Raw genomic sequence first — 22,526 nt, 5'->3', positions numbered from 1 at the left:
TTCTTGTAAAGCCAGGTTCATATATTGGTTAAGCAATATTATCAGATGCTAAAATTTTCTTGCTTGTAAATATTCTTACTAAATCTTACCTCATTAGAATCATGTTGATTCTTCTTAAGGTTGAAGAAAGCAGAAGATGGTCTTAGTTAAATTCAAGCAAACTAGTACTCATTAAGTACTTATTTTAGCCACGTGTAACTTTTATGGAAGGTCCAAAATGATTAAAGACGTCCCCGTCCGGCCCCCTAAAGACATTCCCTACCTGAAACTAAGGGTGGAGATTAACACAACATAAATCAGATTTAATACTAAGTAGACTAAACTAAATGCTGTATAATAACAGTTCAAACAAAAACCTATAAGGTATGTATGGGGGGGGGCATAGAACCAGAAAAGTAGAGCATGTTGCTCATGGTCTTTTCGACATTGTCGTAATATAAAAAGCAGCTTTGGGAACTGTTTTCCCCTTTGGCTTCAGAGTCCATTATAACATTTTAACTTTTCTTTTTAATGGTAAACCTTAATACAAAGAAGAAAGTAAAAATGAAATAACTGCTATTAACGTTTTGATAAACAGCCCTCCAGCTCTCTCTGTGTATGTAACTATGCTTTTATATTGAATTACATTGAATCATGCCACCCACCTTGTTTTATGCCCTTCTTTTATTCGATGTGTATCGGGCACTTTTCCATAAATATAAATAGTAGTTAAAATTTTAAAAACTTAGAATACATATTCCTTTGGTTAAGCAATCACATTTTGAAAATTGATCCTATCTAGCCCCACATCCAGCTCTCTGCAGGGAGCCTGCTTCTCCCTGTCTCTCTGCTTCTCCACCCTGCTCCTGTGCTGGCGCACGCGCTCGCTCGCTCTCTCTCTCTCTCTCTCTCAAATAAATAAAACCTTTAAAAGAAAGGAAAAGAAAATTGATCCTAAAGAAATAACTATAGGTATGCACAAAGATTCGGCTATGTGATATGTTTCACAACATTATAAAACAGTAGTGGAGAGGGGTGCCTGGGCAGCTCGGTCGGTTGAGCATCTGACTTTGGATTTCGGCTCAGTCGTGATCTCAGGGCCCTGAGATCAAGCCCCGTGTAGCGCTCCGCACTCAGCATGGAGTCTGCTTGAGACTCTCTCCCTCTCCCTTTGCCCCTTCTCCACGCTCGTGCTCTCTCTGGCTCTCTCAAATCTTTTTTTTTTTTTTTAACCCTTTAAAAAAATAAAAATAAAACGGTAGTGGAGAAATGTATTTATTGACATTTAAAGATGTTCATAGTATATCATTAGGTGAAGAAGTTGGTAACTAAAACAATACATATAGTATAGTTTCAGTTTTGTTTTTAAATTTGTGCATATACACATAGTGTAGAAAAAATAGCAAAAGATATCACAATTATATACCTAGAAGAGGAAATTTCAGGTAGTTTTAAATTTTGTTCTTTTTGCTTTCTGGTCTTTTTGCTTTTCTATGAAACTTAGGTAGCTTGTGTCATTAAGAAAGGTTTTTTGGAGCCAAGACTAGTAAATTAGTACAGTTTTGTTTTTAAACTGATTTGATCAATGCTCAGGAAATTTCTTTACGATTCTTAACCATAGTCTGACTGACTACTTCAGGCAACATATCAGTGAATCATTTTTTCTTACTGGCTAGTGTTCTAGTGGGCATTGCCCAATAAACACATGGTTCATGAGTACCCTTCAGAGACAATTACATAGATACTTTCTACAAATAACTGATCTTATCTTTCAAGTTTTGATTCTTTCATTCTTCCAGATATTACCAAAAGATAATCTTTCATTTTGGGACAGTTTTGCTGATAGCACCTCAGTCTCTGTGACAGCAAGCACTACATTATATTGTAATTGTAGGTTGTTTTTGTTTTTTGGGTGGTTTTTTTGGTCATCTATTTTCCTGGCAGACTATAATATAAACTCCTTGGTAATAAATATTAAGAGATTAAGTCTTTTCATCTTGGTATCTTTAGTTGCCTAACAAGCCTAGCACGTATCAGATCCTCAAAATATTTGTTGTATTTTTGGCAGCTTAAAGATGTTAAATTAGCAGTCAGATCCTTTTGAAGGGGATAATGTTAAATACCACACTCCTGTTTAGATTGTGATCCCCAAAAATGAATAACATTTTCTTTAATGTTTTTAGAAAATGTAACTGTTCTGTTGGGGTTGACATACCACATAGCTGAAGTACAAAGTTAAGTAGTTTTTTGTTCTTGGTTTTTGTGGGTTTTTTTAAGATTTATTATTTCAAAGAGAGCTGCATGCAAGCATGGGGAGGGCAGAGGAAGAGGGAGAGAGAATCGTCAAGCACACCCTGCACTGAGCGCAGAGCCTGATGTGGGGCTCAGTCCCAGGACCCTGAGATCATCAAACTAAGAGATGGATGCTCAACCACGGGAGCCACCCAGGCGCCCCCAAACTTAAATAGTTTTAATTGAGAGGCAGAAATTTGAGATGAAGTGTAGGTAGAAGTTGGAAAAGACAGGGGCGCCTGGGTGGCTCAGTCATTAAGCGTCTGCCTTCGGCTCAGGGCGTGATCCCAGCGTTCTGGGATCGAGCCCCACATCAGGCTCCTCTGCTAGGAGCCTGCTTCTTCCTCTCCCACTCCCCCTGCTTGTGTTCCCTCTCTCGCTGGCTGTCTCTATCTCTGTCAAATAAATAAATAAAATCTTAAAAAAAAAAAAAAAAGTTGGAAGAGACGTAAAAATCGGTGGGCTATTTATAAAGTTAAATTTATTATCAGTGTATTTTTTTCCTTACAGATCAGTCATTGACACCATGAACTGGAATAAAGGTGGCCCTGGCACCAAGAGGGGATTTGGCTTTGGAGGTTTTGCTATTAGTGCTGGAAAGAAGGAGGAACCCAAACTCCCACAACAGTCCCACAGTGCCTTTGGGGCAACCAGCTCTTCTTCCGGATTTGGAAAATCCGCTCCACCACAGCTCCCTTCTTTCTACAAAATTGGATCCAAACGGGCCAACTTTGATGAAGAAAATGCGTAAGTGGTAATCCTCGTAGTTTAGCAAAGGTAATCCTGGTAGTTTAGCTTTTGAGATATTCATTCTATCAACAGAAATTGAGGTAGGGAAACCATTTGTTTCCTGAATAATAATATGACTTCTTTAATTGCCTATCTCACTAAATTGCATTGTTCCTAATAAGTTAAATTGTTGAGTTTACTCATTTGTAAGGAACATGCTTGTGTGCTCACTTCTATCTTTCCCTGTTCCAAAAAAGATTTGAGACTCTTAAAACCTAAATATGGCTGAAGAGTTTTAAATAATTCATGTGGTTTTGATGGCTTTTGCCAAAGTCTTTTATTGACCCCACGTAAGTTGTTTTGTGAAAAGACAGTAGTCGCAACTGGTAGAGACTCAGGTTTTTGCCCAAGTTCTCAGGAAACATACTTACCAATTACCTTTTTTAACTTAATTATCTGATAGGGTAGGGTGGTGGTTATAAAAAGCTAGGGTTTGAGGGTTTGAGCTCTTAATTCCTATCGATGATAATTTCTTTCTTAGCTGAATGTGTAGAAATCTCTTACTGCTGCTATTTCCAACCCAGTTGTAGGAAGTTGAGTTGTTTTGCTTGTTTGTTTCAATTAACTCAAGATGGAACACACAGCGGCATTTTTAAAGGCTTGTATACTGCAAGGATGAAATACAGAAGTAGATGTTTAAGGTTTAGCAAAGTCGAGGATCATTATTCTAGAGAGCAATTTACCAATACAGGGATACTTTTTTATTAGTTAAATGAAACCTATATAAATGAGTGTGTATGTGTGTGTAGCACATAACAGTTACTAGAGCTTTTAAAATAATTCCGGTGAAGACCTGAAGTACTTCAAAATTTTAAGCTGCAGTTGTTACTTATTTAGTATTTGGTTGTATTACTATTTTATTTAATTTTGAGATAAGGTCTAAACAGTGTTTTTGTTTTCAGTTTTTAAAGAGCTATGAAGTTGTCTTTTCTGAATATTTAAGAAGTATGGGGAATGATTTTGGATTGAGCATTTATTTTTAATCCTTGAAGTTTTCTGTCAGTCCTCAGAAATTAGTCCAGAACTTCTGAGGAAAGTCCCTAGCCTTATGAATATATTTCCAAAATTCTTTTTAAGGATCATAAAGAAAAAACTAGGTTTTTAATATTTATACATATATACACAAGTAATTTTTTCCATAGCATACATTCTTTAATATTTCCTATATCTGTTCAACAGTGCTATACTAAATTTTTACTGAAAACTCATCCCTTCTAACAGAACTGGAAATGTGATTTGAATAGACACTTATTGAAATGAGAGAATCTGCTGTGACTGGGTTTTTTTTGCAATATTAGAATTTTGCATGTATTAAACAATAATAGGTCATTTGCCAAAGCCTGGAGGTCTCCAACATGTATAGTTCAGATCTTTTAATAGTTATATATATATATATATATATATATATATCCCATAATAAATATTGTGTTAAATGAAGGATTCATAAACCCCAAATTAAACATTCACTTTACCAATCATGCATCTTAATTTTCAGATATATGTATTTTTAAATTTCCAGGTATTTTGAAGATGAAGAAGAAGACTCAAGCAATGTTGATTTACCTTACATTCCTGCTGAAAATTCACCTACCCGCCAGCAGTTCCATTCCAAGCTGGCAGATTCTGACAGCGATGATGATCCCTTGGAGGCATTCATGGCCGAAGTGGAGGCAAGTATCAAGGCTGTTTTGTTAAGTTGCAGCAATTAGAAATAGACCAAATTAACCTAGTTCTTCAGTCTTCAGAATTTGTTTTCTGGCCCTTTCTTGGGAGAATTTTGCTCTTATACTGTATAGTTTCTTAAACATTCGTCCACATGCCCTGTAGCATTTTCAGAGATGATGGGTGCCTAGAAATTTGAACTGTGACCTTTGAACAAGGGTAGCTCAAGATTCGTATGTATGTGTTTTAATATTTCTTTGTCTGTTCTTAAGTGGAATGAATATTACCTCCTTCAGTCTAGCATTAAAGGCAATTAAACTTTTAAGGAGCTTGCTAAAATTATGAATTCTGTATTCTCTACTTTTAATGTTTGTTTCTTATTATCAGCATTATCAGTATCCTAACCTTCCTGTAGAAATTGAGACTTGTAACCACTTTGTTCTTAAAACTCTTCTCACCAGGCTTTTGTGATTTTTGCATTTTGTCCTTTTTCTCCCATCTCTCTGATGTTCGTATCTATTTACCTTTTATTATGAAAAATTTCAGATACATAAAAAATTAGAATAATAAAATGGGCTCCCATGTAGCCTTCATCCTGCTTTATCAGTTAACAATTTTTGGCCAAACTTGTGTTCTCTAACCCCTCTTCTTTCTTTTAAATTATTTTAAAATAAATCCCAGGCATATAATTTCATCCATTAGTATTTCTGTATTTCTATAAGATAACATTTAAAAGACATAACTACCATATCATTGTACCAAAAAAAAAATTTCATTACATATTCGTGTTACTGTTACTTTTATGATCCCCTTCCAATTTCTCAGTATGTTGATTCCTACAGTTCACTATATTGATTTGCTGTTTTCACTCTTTACACATTTCTAATGACCTCATCCACTTCTAAAATGTAACTTCTATATTAATAATTCATGTCTTTAGTTTCACAGTCTCTCTTTGGTTTCAGCTCTGCTTTTCTAAATCACACTGGCCATTTTTACATGGATGGTGTTCCCCTGGCATCTTTTCTTCCTCGGCCAGGTCTTTCTTTTGTCTTACATATTCTTCTTAATACCAGGAGATCACGCATGTTCATGACTTACTTCATTTAATCCTCAGAACAACAATGGGGGATTGGCAGAAAAAAATACATAGAAATACAATTTTTTAACTAATAAGAAAACTGAACCCTATGGTAATTCATATCTCTTGCCCCAATCCCATTGGTACCCTGTGGCAGAGCTGGGATCCTGATTTTTCTGGCTTAGTAGTCCTCGGAACCTAGCTCTTTCTAGTACGTCATGCTACCTTTCCTCTTATTTGGCAAGTTCTGTCGATCTTTATAGTATCTTTTGCATCTGTTCCATCCTCTCTGTTTCCACTATAGTCAGCCTGCTTTCCACTTTAACTCTTGCCTGGTGTAAATTTTCTCTCTGCCTTCGGTACTCTGCTCTCCCATTTATGTGGTATACAGAAACAGAGTAATTGGACTAAAGCATGTTGTTTATCATGTTATTCCTCTTGCTCAAAAACTGTCACTCCTTTACTTAACGAAATAAAGTGCTTCCAGATTCCTCAGGTACTTGTAACCTAAGGTCTTCAGCCACATCTCATCTCTAAGAAAGGAGGGAGGGGCGCCTGGGTGGCTCAGTCGTTAAGTGTCTACAGGAAGCCTGCTTATCCTTCTGCCACTTCCCCTGCTTGTGTTCCCTCTTTCGCTCTCTCTATCAAATAAATAAATAAAATCTTTAAAAAAAGAAGGGAAAGAAAGAATCCCGTATAGATGTTTTTGTTTGGCATAGATACTGCTTTTTAAACATGTGGGTCAAAATTTTTAAGATTAGAAGATTTTATCTAGAAGTTCAGACTCTCCAAAAGTGGACACTCCGGCAAGATTAAGCCTGTGTTCTTATTCTTGCAAAGACAAAACCAGTTTTGTGCTGAGCAAAAGGCTGTGTGCTTTAGATAGCTAGGGCTTTCTTTCTCTGGTTCACCTTAGTTCTGTCAGTCCCTTTTATCTTGTTGACATTGAGGCTACCATTTACAGCCATTTATCATGACACTTGTGTTTAGTTTTCTTACAGTGGAGAAATATTTTTCTGTGCTTAGGTGTCTTATCAAATACCAGAAAATAAAAGACTCAGGACCATGTGATACAGGAAAAATTGTAGCATGCTTTAGAATATTCCTACTAAATAAAGTGCAAGCAAAGCACATCTGTATCAAAAGAAAACAACTTTTCGTATCCTGGTTTACTTCTTTCATTGCCAGATTGGTACCCATTACTCTGTTTAACCCCATCTTGATATAGAATAACTCAGATTACCTGCCTCTTAGAGAGTATGCAGTTTATAGGTAGCAAAGCGAGAATTCAACTCCAAATCCCATATTCTTTCTGCTGTGTCATTCCATATCTTAAGTTCTTATAGCACTGTATTTTGGGGATAACACCAGAACTGTTCAGAACTTTCATGTGCTTTGCCACGTGGTAGTGATTTAGTTAAGTGTGTTACATGATTCTCTCTGCAAGTAAAGGCAATAAATGTTTTGTCATGTTTGAGGTGTCTGACATATATCTTTTTTCCCCTCTTGAGATACATTTCCCAAAGGGCTGTTTTTCATATCTTGCAATCTCTAGTGATGAATAAGAAAAATCATTTCTTGATTTTTCTCAGTTTAAATTCAGATTTAATTTTTGGTAATGCAACTTGGTGTAACCCTTTTTGAGTGGGAGTATCCAAGAATGGCCCAGATTCTCCTGCCTGGCATTTCAAGTAGTTGAAACTGTAGGAGGGTAAATCTTTTTGATACAGTGTCATTCTTCGGGGTGTTTTTTGGTATAATATCCAAAGGGGTTTTGCTGATTTTAGGACAGAGAAATTGGATATTGTCTGATCTTGGAGAGAGTGTTGTTGTTGCCACAGTATTGCATTAATCCTTGATCTCAAGTATATTCTTCACTAGAAAATGTAAACTTCTCTAGTGTTTGAACTCAAGATAAAGACTTATTTTTAGCCAGCGTTTCAAAAGATTTATGTCGTTTTAAAGAAAAGACGTTCTGTAAGTGTTTGTGACCCATCCCTTATGTTACATTGTTTATGTCATCTTCATTTTAGTTGTAGTCTTGAGTATATCATCTGTTTGGCTCCATTTCTTGAAAAGTAAATTGGTTTATATGCAGTGTTTCGTTTTAAAGTAACTCCACTTTATCAGGAACATTTAATTAGATAGAACACCTGACCATGCCAGGTTATAGTTGGTGACATTTTTTTAAATCAGAGAAATCAGAAAATCTCATTGCAGGATGTATTTTACCTTGGAAAAATTACTTAATTCTTCTGACCTTGATTTTCACATGTATAAAACAAAGAGATCAGTGATTATTAATTTGCTGTGTATAACAGTTACCTTTGCAAAATGGATGATACATGCATTTAACTCCACCCCCAAGAATTCTTTTTTTTTTTTTTTTTAAAGATTTTTTATTTATTTATGTGACAGAGAGACAACCAGCGAGAGAGGGAACAGAGCAGGGGAGTGGGAGAGGAAGAAGCAGGCTCCCAGCAGAGGAGCCCGATGTGGGACTCGATCCCGAAACGCCGGGATCACGCCCTGAGCCGAAGGCAGACGCTTTAACGACTGCGCCCCCCAGGCGCCCCTACCCCCAAGAATTCTGATTTGGTAGATTTAGAGCAGTGTTTTTCAGCCTCAGGACTTTTGACATTTGGGGTTCGATAATTTGTTGTGGGGGCTGTCCTGTGCATATTGGGATGTTTAGCACCATCTATGGCTTTTACACACTAATTGGTAACAACTCCCCTCCCCCCCCCCCCCCCCCCCCAGTCTCCTCAGAGGCAACCAGAAACATCTCCAGACATTGCCAAATGTCCACTGGGGACAAAATCACCCCAGGTTGAGCACAAACAGTCTTTCCAAAGTCAGATCCAGAAATCTGCCATTTTTTACTAGCCCCATTGGTAGTTTGATGTTAATGGTCTTAAGCTATGCTTTGAGAAAGGCTAGTTAGCCAGAATTTAAGGCCTTTTACAGCCATAATTTTTTTTTAAAGTGACCAGCTAAGCATTTTTTTCCAATTTTTCCATGTATGGTAAATATTGTAGCTAAAAATCATGGAGTCCACGTAGAGCCAAGTTTTTAGAACATTTAGGTATTTCTCTTTGAAAAAATAAGTGTCAAAATACAATTTGATTGCATCAAGATGTAAATGTCAAAATGCATAGCTAAAAGTGCTAAGGCACTTGTTTGAATCTAAAAATTCTTCACAAAGAAATTCCCCTTTTAATGTGTTTAGTGGATATGATTCCATATGGCCTTTTGTTTCATTAGGATCAGGCGGCTAGAGACATGAAGAGGCTTGAAGAAAAGGACAAGGAAAGAAAAAACGTAAAGTAAGTTGTTTTCTTCTCCCTCACAAAGGTTACATGAAAAATGCTAAAGTATTGCAAAGTTTATTCCCCCAAAGTTTATAGAGAAAAATTAAAATACACAAGTGTCTTGACTTGAAGTTACCCCGTATCTTAAAATAGAGATGACAAAAGTCTTTGCATTTGCAATAAAGAACATTTTTATTAGTAGAGTAGTATTTAGTGTTTCATTATAGTTTTTTAGTAGACACAAAAGTGAGTTACAGTGGGAGTTAAAAGAGCATAATCACTGAAGTTTGGGCTCATTGTTCTGAGTTTTGTCCCATAATTAATACAAAATAAGTTAATGCCTATGTCATTGATTATGAGGAATAATGGTATCATAAAGTACGTTGTTAATAAATAACGTAACCTGGTTTATTTAAGGAGCGATATGCTTTAGCAGCAAGTCAGAACCTGAAATACCTTATTTTCTGGGAAAGCAAATCTTCTCTTTCCCTTGCTGAATACACCCGTCTTCAGGCTTTTGCTTACCAGGCACAGGCGGGCATGGGTGGACTTCCCCTGTGCTTGTCAGTCGGTGCCTCAGGCTCTCCCCAAGGTTCCTGCGCCATTTGGAGGTTCAGCCCTCTCTTCGGTGCTTACTGTGTATTGTATCCTCTTCCAGCTGCCCCGCACCGATGCTTGCCTGGAGAACAGCAGGTGCTCTAGGTTAGGCAGCAAGTCTGTTTAGAAACAGGTGGTTGTGGGAACTACACAGCCATACTTCCTGTAGCTCCTGAGAGGTGCTGCACGTGGCGATGGCCCCCTTCTCCACGAGAACGGCTTAGGAGTTTTAGTACCAAACTTAAAAAAGAGTTGAGGTAGTTTTTCTCTGTTCCCAAGGATTTTGGCTGAATCCAGTTACTCCAGAACTAGAAACTCTGGGGGACATTAAGAAAATTGTGACATTCTTCTTAGTATATACCAAATAGAGGTGTTTTTTTTTTAATATAAAATGCAGTTTCTTTTTAAAATGCCTTTCACAACTGCATTGTGTTTGTCTTACGGGGTTGACAAGGCTAGGATCCTTGGGTATCTATCTTCAAAGGTTTTTACTCCTTATATCCTCATTAGTAATTGATGTTTCTAGGGGTACTATATCATCCCATTCAAAAGAATGCAAAGCGCAGCTTACAGAGTGAAGCCACACATGTATGATGGATGGATAGTGTACAGTGTGCTTATTGCTGCTTTGTTATTGTTAGTGTTGAGAGTTCCTGTGCTGTATGGAATTCAACACTAATCTGCTATAAGTATGGAGCTGGGTATGTGGAACATTTGCAGGGAAGTTTGTTTCTCCGCTTGTTTTTCCAGGGGTATTCGAGATGACATTGAAGAGGAAGATGACCAAGTGAGTTCCTATGCAGTATTTCTATCTTTTATTTTTACCCCACAAAGTCTGTACTGGGGACAAGCTAGAGCTTGCCTTCACTGAAATGGCCATTCCTGACAGTGAGCAGGGAATGTCATGTGACTTGCTCCTTTTCTACATGTATGACCAATTGGTAATACAGAAATTCACATAGCTTTCCCCCATGTTGAAGATGGAATTTTTGATCAACTATGACATCAAAAACAAATATGAGCTTTATTCAGCTTGATTTTTTTTTTTCCAAAATTAATGTTTATGCTTCTAAGTCAAGAAGTAGTATGGGATCTACTGATGGCCTCTAGCAGCATCTAACCTCTACCTCTTTCTAAGGGTTCTATTTCAAGATGGAACATTAATTTGATGACTGTCCTTCAGTATTTTTTTTCCCATTGTTCAGTTGTGGGATGTTGAGAAGGGAACCAGAGTGAGCAGTAGCCCTTTCCATGTTTGTGACCCTTCTAATCAGTGTCAACTTCCAAACTTGGATTGGTCAATCCACAGCATGTGTTCCACAGCTCTGGGCAGGGTAGACACCCCACCCCAGGAAGGCCGTGTGATAGACAGCTTTGTAAGTCTTCTTGTTAAACAAGTTAAGTCATTGTGTAGTACTAACTGTCTCATTCATTTCTTTTGATTGTCCCTCTGAATACTGCTATTGCTAAAGGAGTCATTGCTAGTATAAGCCTTGCCTTACTTGGTAGGTATTTAAACTGTGCAGTCATCTGGTACACTGTGTGCACTAATTACAGGAGCAGAGATGTTCTTAGTTGTATTTGGGTATGATTATGTTCTTGTGCTTTCCTGCAGGAAGCTTATTTTCGGTACATGGCAGAGAACCCAACTGCTGGTGTGGTTCAAGAGGAAGAAGAAGATAATTTGGAATATGATAGTGATGGAAATCCAATTGCACCTTCCAAAAAAATCATTGATCCTCTTCCTCCCATTGATCATTCAGAGGTATGGTGTTTCTTGCTGAATTTGATTCTGATTTCAAAAGCTGATAGTTCTCTTCAGCTTTAATATTTAGGTTTTCTCAATATGTGAGTAATCCTGATTCATACTCCTTATGTCATGAAAATATTTGTTCTCTGGGATCTTCCCATCTCTGCTAAGTGGTTGAGTCAGTAAGTGAAGCTCTATAGCTTACGTGTTAAAGGCGCAGCTGAACCGCTCACTCCCGTTCGATCGTAGGCTAAGAATATTTTTTTAAGCAGTTGTACTTGTTTTCCAGACCATCATTTATCTTTCAAAGTGGGCCCTTGGGCCTGCATTTGTTTTTTAATCACCGTAAATCTTTATTGTTTCTCTCAGATGTGGGGCAGATGAGAGGCTGTTCCTTCAAAGTGGAGCCAGGAATTACAGTTCCCTTATTAAGTCAGGAAAAAGAGAATGAGGATATCAGTATACTCACTTGGAAAAAAAAAAAGTGTTTCATTCAGGTTAAGTATCAGACTAGATCTTGCATGTATAGATCTAGAATAGTGGTTCTCAAGGTGTGGTCCAAGGACTCCTACAGGGAAGGATCTTTTCAGGAAGTCTGCAAAGTCAAAAAAATTTTCATAATAATGCCAGCATAATTTGCCTTTTCTAACACATCGATAGCTGAAAGCACGGGTAGGTAGCACTCCTGAAACCTTAGCACTGATGAGTCAAGGCAGTGTTACCAGCTCTTCTGGTGGCGGTTGTAGTCTTCCCTGCCACGCCCTCACAGTTAAAAAAAAAAAAAGCTAGCTTCACATAAGAATATCCTCGATGAAACAGTAAAAATTATGATTTGTTAAATCTTGACCCTTGTGTGAGTTTCTTTTTCTTCCGTGTGACAAAGTGAGAAGTATGAATAAAGCATTTCTGTTGCATGTCAGAATAGGATAGTTGTCTCTAGGAAAAGCACTCAGGTGTTTGAGTTGTAAGCCGAACTAGCTGCTTTTTTTCACGGAACAGCATTTTCATTTGGGAAAATGAATGACTTTTCAAGGGAAACAATTGAAAATGTTTATTGCCAATGATAGGAATTCAAGCTTTCAAGTGAAAATTAGAATTTGGGAAACTTCAATTCACCAGATGGAGCTGAACAGCTTTCCAGTACTTAAAGTCTGTTGTAATGAAATTGATGGTGATAAACAAGTATGTTTTTTAATTGTATCCTGAAATGTTTCACTGTGTGGATGATATGCATCCTACCTCAGTGAACCAGTGTTTTCAAGTAGCCAATGCATGATTTTACAAAATTGTGCGTGAATAAAGTCTTCATTCAAAGTGCGCAGTAGACTTATGGATTGTAATATAACAATGTGAGAAGATCATTTATATGGTATCAGATTATACAGTAAAAATACCTTTTAAGAAGTGACCACTTGTCAATGCTCAGTGTACTATCAAAGGAGTAAAAATTCACAAGAATTAGAAGACTAAAGGAAGACTTCTTCCTTTTCTAATTAAATACCTTTGTGAGACCAGATTTTCTTCATAGGCTTCAGTCAAAGCAAAATATCACAACAATTTGAATACAGTAGGGACCAATTTCTTTTAAGTCAGACATTAAAGGGATTTGTAAAAATATAAAACAAGGTTATAACTTTTTTTAAATTAAAGCTTTTTTGGTAAAATATAATGGTTATTTTTAAATGAATAAATCTTAAAGAATTTTCTCAATTTTAATTTTAATATGGTACATATCAGTGGATAAAACCCACACAAGCAAAAGCTCATTGTGTTTTTGTTAAGTATAAAGGGCACCTGAGCCTAAAATGTTTGAGAACTATTGGTCTAGACTAGAGTATGGGTTATATTCAATGTTTTAAATGTTTCCTTTTGTACAGATGCTACCAAATAATGCCTTGGTATTTTACATGTGGCAAATGAAACTAAATATGTGAAACTGATGTGGGAGGAAGCATCCATGACAAAGGATGAAAATCTAATAAGGAAAAACATACAAGTACTTGAAATAATCATCTAATAAGATGTTTGAGATACTTGACGAAGCTCTCAAACCTCATCATCATGCTGGGGTAGCCCACAGTTGTCCTCATGTAGTGTGGGCAGTCTGCCAGGAAAGACCGGAAGTAAGGAAAGGATAGCCGTTCTGCCTCCAAGTAGCTTTCTTCACGTTCATTTCATGTATTTATTCATATACTTATTTTATTCATTTCATACCTATATATAACAAAATTACATATTTGTACATACAGTTTGTGGACAGAGACAGTTCTGCCCTCATGGACCTTCCATTCTGAAAACGAGAAGAGAACTGAGGAAGATCCTGTTACAGCTTAGTGCAGCATGGTGGGGAACATAACAAAAGGTTCTGCCTATTCGTAGTGCTAAAGAAGAACTTTTAAAACTTTATTTCTTACTTTTTTGTTGATAATACCATAGATATATAATTTTAGGCTATACCCAGAATTAATGTAATTTTACTGTAGACCACTTACATGGTTAAAGAGAATCATTTAGCCAAATTCATAAGTTGGTGATTTGCTTATTTTTATAGTCTCAGTACAGTAAGTTATGAAAAGAGTAGCAGGAATGACTTTTTCCCTCTTTGGAATTGGAAATGCTTAGCCATACATTTTTTTAAAGTTCTGTAAAGAGTTTCATGGTTTTAAAAGAATAGAACTCCCTCTAAAGGCAGAGCTCCCCTCAAAGGAAATATTAGAAATGTTTTTAAATGCTAGAGCTAGGTGAACAGCTTATTCCAAAGCATATTTAAATAAGGTGGAGGAATGTCTTTAAAACACTTGTCCTCTAAAATGAAACAAGACAAAATCAGAGAGGGAGGCAAATCATAAGAGACTCTCAATCATTGGAAACAAACTGAGGGTTGCTGGAGGGGAGGGGGGCGGGGATGGGGTAATTGGGTGATGGACGTTAAGGAGGGCACGTGATGTAATGAGCACTGGGTGTTATATAAGACTGATGAGTCGCTGAATTCTACCTCTGAAACTAATAATACACTGTATGTTAATTAATTGAATTTGATTTTAAAAATGAATAAAACAAAAAAATACTTGTCTTCTGAGGCCTTTGGCTTTGTAGAGATTCCTTAGCCTGCATCAAGATGGTTCGAATCTGAGGTGTGCTTTAAGAGTCTCTTTAGGAAGTAGGTTGGTGTTTATAATGAAAATGGAAATAGGAAAAGATACTGGCTGTACATTTGGGATGTGTGACATGAATAAGTGAGTTCCTTTGTTCTCTCTTGCCCGTTAAGACTTTACTTATGTAATATGTGTAAAAGATTATTTTGTATTAAAATCAAACTTACAGGATTGACTCTTGAATTCTAGACTAACTTTGAATAATTGGACCTGCAGATTGACTATCCACCATTTGAAAAAAATTTTTACAACGAACATGAAGAGATAACCAACCTCACCCCTCAGCAGCTAATAGATCTCCGTCATAAGCTCAATCTTCGGGTAAGTCATCATTAAGCCAAATACTCTTTTTTTTTTTTTTTAAGATTTTTATTTATTTGAGAGAGAGAGAGCGCGCGCGCGCGAGCGCGTGCACAAGCAGGGGGCGCTGCAGAGGAAGAGGGAGATGCAAATTCCCCTGCTGAGCAGGGAGCCCGGTGCAGGGCTTGATCCCGGGACCCTAGGGTCATGACCTGAGCCAAAGGCAGACACTTCACCAACTGAGCCACGGAGGCGCCCCTAAGCCATATATTCTTATATTAATGTTATAATATTGTTAGTCCAGGGTTAGTATTATTGCTTATCCACACTAAAATAACCTTTCTAATGGTCCTTGGACTGTCTTCGATAGAGTAATAACTATATGCTTTTAGGTTCCTATGTCTTGATTTTACTGTTTTAGTCTTCCAGCTATTTTAGGATGGGATTGTTTTTTCTTTAATGCAACACATGTGAATGCTGTACGTGTTCAGTCAGTTTTGTGTCTTGTGTTGGAATAAGAAGTCATTGTGACCTTAAAATTTAACCAGTAGGTGTTTCTGCAGTGAGTACTGTGTGCTAGGAACCGTGTTGGGTGGGCTGGAAATGAAGGGTAGGAGTCCCCATCATCAGAAAGAGGAGATAGGATTGATAGATTTAAACAATGTGTGAAGTCTTAGAATGTTTTAAAATTAAGACATCTCAAATTATGTGTAGCACACTTTTTAAAAAAAGAAGAAGAAATTAACACCTTAAAATATGCGCTAATTTCAGAATAATAGTTTTTAATTATCTGCCAAAAAGTTTTGGACTATACATCAGCCACATTGTTTAGGGTACTGCTAGATGTTAGTTAAGTGAAACACAGATAATATAGTAATATCTACTCTAGTGTGGACAGCTTTCTGGCCTATGTCTGCCTTGGCAATTTCTGTGATGTTTGAACCTGTGTTCTGAGAGAGGATGTGTACATATGCATGCATTGTCTATTTTCCAAGGGTAACACCCCCCCCCAAAAAAAAAAAACCTTTTAAGTGAAATCCTGATGGGACATAATCAGTATTTAGAAGCATTATAGGGTTACTACTGTTGCAATCAACATGAAGGGTTATAAGCCCCATTCTTCACCTGGTTACAGTCTGAACAATGTTAGACGGTGGCTGGACCATCATTAAGTGGGATACTAACTCTTTAGGCCGAATTGAAAATGTAGACAGTAGATTATAACCAGTGGGTATAGACATGTCTGGTTTGGTGTTCATTTGCACTTTCCATTTTGTTTCAAAAGCTTTTTTTTTTTTTTTTCCCTACCATCTGGTAAATAGTTATGCAAAATGGTAAAAAAAAAAAAATAGTATTCATGACTTTCCAATTCGTTGAGCAATATTTTAATTTCTTATAAGAAAATTCTGATTTAAGAGATTCCTAGGCATTTAATCATTTTAAATCATATGACAATTATCTCAGGAATATTTATCATGGAGTTTTTATGTAAGGCTTTAGATCCATCATTACTTGAGTTCTACCTTTTCAAACAGCGTGTGCTTTTGATCACAGACTTCTGTTTTCCCTTCTGTATACTCAAGCGAAGTACAAGATACAGGTAAACACTGTTGAACAACTTCGGATGCTGCTCATTTTGCTGAAGTACGAATCACTCCTGGGAGTTGTCTTTATTTCTAGGTCTCTGGTGCTGCACCTCCTAGACCGGGAAGTAGTTTTGCTCATTTTGGGTTTGATGAACAACTTATGCACCAGATTCGGAAGTCTGAGTACACACAGCCCACTCCAATACAGTGCCAGGTCAGTAAAACGTAATGAAAGAAAAACAAAGTAGGAGGATATTCAGTGACCATACTTATTTTACAAACAAGTAGAAGCAGTAAAACAGCATGTAGTCCAAAATTATGTCGGCATAGAAGGTATATAAGTGTTTCCTCTGTGGCTCAGTCTCCAACTTTTGCTTTAATGAAGGGGGAAAAGAACATAAATGAAATCCAAGAGTATTTTTGAAACCTTTAAAAATGAAAGAGCAAAAAAAAAGTTAAAGAACAAAAGTGAATTATTGACCATTTTAAGATTTTGCTAAAGGGGCTGGGAAATACTCTTTTATATCTGCTAAATATCTTGAAAATATGACCTGAAGGAAGCAGTTTTTTAGGCCTACACTAACGAAAAAGATTTGCGTGTAGACCAAGCACTATCAGTGACTAGGATTCCTTTGTGACCTGAAAATTCTATTAACTGGAACTAATAACTTTTGTTTTCCATTTATATATGGGGTTTATTCATTCCTACACAGAATATGAGAATTTTCTGTATGTGCATGGATGAGCTAGTCTGTACCTTCTCAAGGGGAAAATTTTTTTGATTTTAGCAACCCACTTACATTATAAATGGCAATTTTTCATTTCTGCGTCTCAAAATGGAGTCATTCATATTTTATAAACAGTGGCTGACCCACATGTACAGAATGATAATATTATTTCCTATAAATCAAGAAGGTTATGGAAATGCCAGGTATTCCTTGTTATCTTATAGCCAGTATGCATAACCCATCAGGATATTTTTGTTTCATTGGAAATGAATGTCATTAATTTCCCCAGGATTTCCTTCAGTATATCTTTAAAATCAAAAGTTTAGAGTGGATGTACTTTATTTTTTCTCTAGGGTGTGCCTGTGGCATTAAGTGGTAGAGACATGATTGGTATTGCCAAAACAGGCAGTGGAAAAACTGCAGCCTTTATCTGGCCCATGTTGATTCATATAATGGACCAGAAGGAATTGGAACCAGGTGATGGACCAATTGCAGTGATCGTGTGTCCTACCAGGGAGCTTTGCCAGCAGGTATGTACTTTGTGTAGAATGTTCACTTTTGTATGTGAACTAGCAAGGGACTAGCCAGTCAAGATGGTAGAATTAACTGGGAAACTTTTTAAAAATGTGGTGAAATGCACATAAAATTTACTATTTTAATCATTTTTTATTAAATGATTAATACGTTCCACAGCATGAAGAGCATTCACGTTGTTGTGCTACCAGGAAACTTTTGGAAAATATTATGTTACATGTTTTCTATGCAACCAAACATATATCTTTCCCTAAACATGTTTTAAGAGAAAAAATGTATGAGAATTACTTATATTTTAAGTTCCCAATGTTTTCTTCCTGGGTTAATTCATTTTGCTTGGGGCAGAAAGGCAACGACAAGGTCAGGAAGAAAAGTTAAAAACAACAACAACAAAAAAGAATAATCAAGACAAGGTTGCCTGTTGGGGTGTGACAGTGCTGCTCTGTTCATTTACTTTATGAATAAAAATGTGATTTTAAAGCATTTTCTAGCTTTTTGACTTTCTGTGACTTCACATTCTCTGGGTTTTTAGAACTCCCTTTTGGGTATCGGTCAGTGGCCTGGTTTGCTCATGTGGGTATGTCAACAACTTTGCAGATCCATGCAGAATGTAAGCGGTTTGGGAAAGCATATAATCTTCGATCAGTCGCCGTGTATGGAGGAGGAAGCATGTGGGAGCAGGCCAAGGCCCTTCAGGAGGGGGCAGAGATTGTTGTGTGTACCCCAGTAAGTATGTCTTGGGTTCAAATGGCTTCTTAGCCACTCGTGGTATGGAAAAAGGGTTAGTTGTTGAATGGAATGCCCCCTAAAATGTGGTAAAGCAGGGTCGAGCGTACTCTGGTAAATCACAGCCAGTGGCTTTGGTTTCATTTTGATTGGTTGACCAGAATAGCAGTCCATTAAGATTCTCTGACATGTATGTTAGTAGCTACAGATTTCCCTCTGTTTCAGATTTTTTTAATGCTTTTCTAGAAAATGGATCTATGGTTACTTGAGAGCATCAAGAATCAGAAGATGGTCTTTGGACTGTACAGTATGGAGTTTGGTCATAGTTCCTAAAAGAGTATAGTCTAAACATTGAAACCCATCAATAAGGTTTTAAATTAGGTCGTTTTAGAATGCCCCACAAAATCGTTCTGGTCATGTTCCCACGACTAAGTTTTCAAATTTTCTGTTCTTTCATGCTCTGTAGTGCATAAAGTCCAAGTCTGTCAGACCCAGCGTCTGTTACAGTCTGCTGCTGGAGTATTAGGACTTCTGCCGGGAGTACAATTCTAGAAGTTCTTGTAAATGCCTTTAATTATACTTACTATTCACTTTTTGGATCTCATAGGGTCGACTAATTGATCATGTGAAGAAGAAAGCTACCAATCTTCAAAGAGTCTCTTACCTCGTGTTTGATGAAGCAGATCGCATGTTTGACATGGGATTTGGTACGCCTTTAATACCAGTCTCTTCTGTCCCCATCCTCAGGATACTCGGTTTTTTCTTGTCTTTCTAGACTTAGCATTTTTTTCTGTATGAGAGACGCTAAAAATACTCCTGTATAGGATTAGACCAGAGATATAGTTGAGCCATTAACTATTTTTAGGCATTCTCTCAGGGGGTATGTTAGGCTTGACTGGGTAGACATTTTGAAAGCGCCTTTGTATGTAGGGGGAATATTTTCTCTATGCTTTATTTTTATTCATATGCCTTTGATTGTGGAGGTCAAGGTCTGTGTTCTTAGGTAGTAGTTGTCATATCATTCATTCAAGGCCCTCCGCTTTCCTATCCTCCCAACTTAGCCAGCTGTGTAGAAATTCTGAATAACCCATCTTTATTGATTGAAACACCACTGGGCCCAGCTTAGCTGGGTGGAGGGGAAAGGATTTCTGGGTTTCATACTGAATGATAGGCCTAGGAGGTTCACATTTTCCTTAATAGTTATAACTTCTCATATGAAGATTTTTACTAAAATGACTTTTTCCCAGGCATCCCAAACCATACTGTGGAGTTATATGTTAATTTTACTGTTTTACTTCTTTCAGAGTACCAGGTGCGATCCATAGCAAGTCATGTCCGTCCTGACAGACAGAGTATGTATGAAGCAGTTTTCTTACATCACATTTGTATTCAGAATAAACACCCATGTATTTTATAAGCACTCACAGTATGGCAGCAAAAACGACCATGTGTGTGCTGCTGCGAATCACAGAGGAGGAGATAAAAAGTTGGAGGTGCATAGAACCTTAGAGATCATCGGACATAACTCACTCGTGTTTGTAGATGATAATCCAAGCCTGAGAATTAAACGACGTGTCCCAAGTTACACGGTTTTATCAATATGTGGAGTTAAAGCACAGTGCAGGGCTTCTGATTGGAAGTTAGGAGCCTTTTTGAACCGTACTGACAGTCCCTGTCTTAACTGAAAATGTATAAAAATAGAAAAAGGAAAATGCTTTTCTCCTTAGTGAATCAAGTTTGAAACTAAAGTTCAAGTGGGTTTATTTTATAAAACTGAATAATTCTGAGTGTCAGTAGGAGGCTTAGTGGGTATTCGAAAACGAAGTCACACTGTTTCTTTAACAGAATATACTTTACCTTTTAGCTCTTTTATTCAGTGCAACTTTTCGGAAAAAGATTGAAAAACTGGCCAGAGACATCCTGATCGACCCGATCCGTGTGGTGCAGGGAGACATTGGAGAGGTAACCCTAATAGCAGGGCTAGATGGGACTCCAGTGGGCTGTTTCTCATACTTTGGAGACATGGAATTAGTTTCTCATTATTGAGAGGAAAAACACGTTACTGTTACTATGTATTTACAGATAAGGCAGTGTAACTCAGATTTGTTTCTAAAAATACAAGGTTAGGGTAGACGAGACAACCGGATTGTCAAAATACGGGTAATTGTTGAAGCTGGGTGATGGGTACATAGGTGATTACGTTCATTTTTGTGGAATGTTTAAAATTTTACATAAAAAAAACTTTTGGCGGGGGGAAAGCAGGCTTTGCCTGGAAGACAAGATGGAACAGACATTTTAAATGATTGCAGGAAGAGTGGGATGACTTGAAAGGCCTGGTGAAATTATTTACTTTTGCATATGTCCTATGTGGAAAATTTGGCTACCTTGGGAATTCCTGAAGTTGCTCACCATGTTTATTGTTAAAGAAAGTTCTGTGCAGTTAGTTGGTGTCCTGACATTGCCTGCTTTTCAGTTTCGAGTGCCTTTTATGTGTGTATGAATTGTACTAGGAGCAGTGAGTGGGAAGGACAGAAAAGGAGTTTAATTTATTAGGAATAAACTGCAGAGTATTGGGGCTTATGAATAGTTAGGTAGAGCACGGTGATTTGAGAAAGGATGTAGGTTTCAAGCTGTGCTTGACTTGCTGAAAGAAGGCCCGAGGAGAAGAGGGACTGTTTAAGGTTCTTCTCTATGCGAGTAGAGAGTGTAATGTCTGGTCCTTGTTCAGGTGCCTTTTGGCACAGATGTCACAGTCATCTGTTTCTTCCTTTTCAGGCAAATGAGGATGTGACACAGATTGTGGAAATTCTCCATTCTGGGCCTAGTAAATGGAACTGGCTTACCCGGCGTCTGGTGGAATTTACCTCTTCAGGAAGTGTCCTCCTGTTCGTTACTAAAAAAGCCAATGCTGAAGAGCTAGCCAATAACCTTAAGCAGGAGGGTCATAATCTTGGGCTGCTTCATGGGGATATGGATCAGAGTGAAAGAAACAAGGTCATTTCAGACTTTAAGAAAAAGGACATCCCAGTCCTGGTGGCCACAGATGTTGCAGGTAGAGTATGATTTTCCCTGGTGACCTCACGGCCCTGCGCTGTAAGGGTGCTCTGGATTGCCCTGTAAGAGTAGAGCACTGAGCAGGCTGACCAGAGGTGCTCTGCTGGCCTGGCCGGCCACCCCGAATGGAGCAAGCAGCTCAGACCGTAGTGAACACAACCTGGAGCTCTGGGTACCACTTTCACTTAATGTTTCTCTTTGAAAAAAAGAATCCCTGCAGTTAGAAGGTGCTCAGGGGACAAAATTGAGCCAGTTCCATTATAGGCCATGTCTCGTGTGTCTTACATTGATTGGTCATACTTCACTCAAGATCGAAAAGTTTTTTGAAGTATGATTTTTGGCTTTATTCTCAGTTTTAATAGTGACCCTTAAAAACTGGTATTTTCTCCCCAAAAAGGAGATAATTTCTAAGCTTCAAGCCAATTTGATGCTGGCTTTCGTTATTTTACATATTCCTGGTACAAGAGAGAGGCCGTGGCGGGTTATTGATGGCAGAAGGCCTGTGTCCCTGACGCTAGACATCCTAGCAATCAGAATGACAATAGTGGCATTTGCTCTAGAGGGGTAACTTCAGTGCTTGTATCTCATTAGCTCACCAAACCATGCACTTTGCCTAGGTAAGAGGAATGCGGGTTCTTAGAGGGCTAGCATTTTGGGTTACTTTGGTTTTTTGACTCCTGCTGAAGGATAAAAGAATTTGGTTGTTTTTATTTCAGCTCGTGGTCTGGACATTCCTTCAATTAAGACCGTCATTAACTATGATGTGGCACGAGACATTGATACTCATACTCACAGGATTGGCCGCACAGGACGAGCGGGTGAGAAAGGCGTGGCCTATACCTTACTGACCCCCAAGGACAGCAATTTTGCTGGTGACCTTGTCCGGAACTTGGAAGGAGCCAATCAGCATGTTTCCAAGGAACTCCTAGATCTGGCGATGCAGGTGAGGGGCTGAGTGCGCTTCAGATGGCTCCAGGTTCTA

At 37.8% G+C, this 22,526-nt stretch overlaps 1 protein-coding gene across 2 annotated transcripts in view; it reads left to right on the top strand.

Annotated features, from left to right (window-relative positions):
- Window positions 1–22,526, top strand: part of DDX42 (DEAD-box helicase 42) — a 36,965-nt gene that overhangs the window by 9,472 nt on the left and 4,967 nt on the right. For both annotated transcript variants that reach the window (XM_026512486.4, XM_026512485.4), the window contains exons 2-15: window positions 2,782–3,018; window positions 4,580–4,730; window positions 9,068–9,129; window positions 10,462–10,498; window positions 11,327–11,476; window positions 14,833–14,937; window positions 16,597–16,716; window positions 17,584–17,760; window positions 18,362–18,490; window positions 19,098–19,197; window positions 19,795–19,842; window positions 20,355–20,452; window positions 21,266–21,542; window positions 22,261–22,487. In XM_026512486.4, the coding sequence (XP_026368271.1) occupies window positions 2,798–3,018; window positions 4,580–4,730; window positions 9,068–9,129; window positions 10,462–10,498; window positions 11,327–11,476; window positions 14,833–14,937; window positions 16,597–16,716; window positions 17,584–17,760; window positions 18,362–18,490; window positions 19,098–19,197; window positions 19,795–19,842; window positions 20,355–20,452; window positions 21,266–21,542; window positions 22,261–22,487 (1,902 nt within the window). In that variant the 5' untranslated portion in view covers window positions 2,782–2,797. The remainder of the gene's footprint in view (window positions 1–2,781; window positions 3,019–4,579; window positions 4,731–9,067; window positions 9,130–10,461; window positions 10,499–11,326; window positions 11,477–14,832; window positions 14,938–16,596; window positions 16,717–17,583; window positions 17,761–18,361; window positions 18,491–19,097; window positions 19,198–19,794; window positions 19,843–20,354; window positions 20,453–21,265; window positions 21,543–22,260; window positions 22,488–22,526) is intronic.

This window comes from Ursus arctos, unplaced genomic scaffold (genome assembly GCF_023065955.2).
Source record: "Ursus arctos isolate Adak ecotype North America unplaced genomic scaffold, UrsArc2.0 scaffold_24, whole genome shotgun sequence".
NCBI classification, from domain to species: domain Eukaryota; kingdom Metazoa; phylum Chordata; class Mammalia; order Carnivora; family Ursidae; genus Ursus; species Ursus arctos.
Note: the sequence above shows the minus strand (reverse complement) of the source record. Positions and strands in the feature narration are given on the sequence as shown.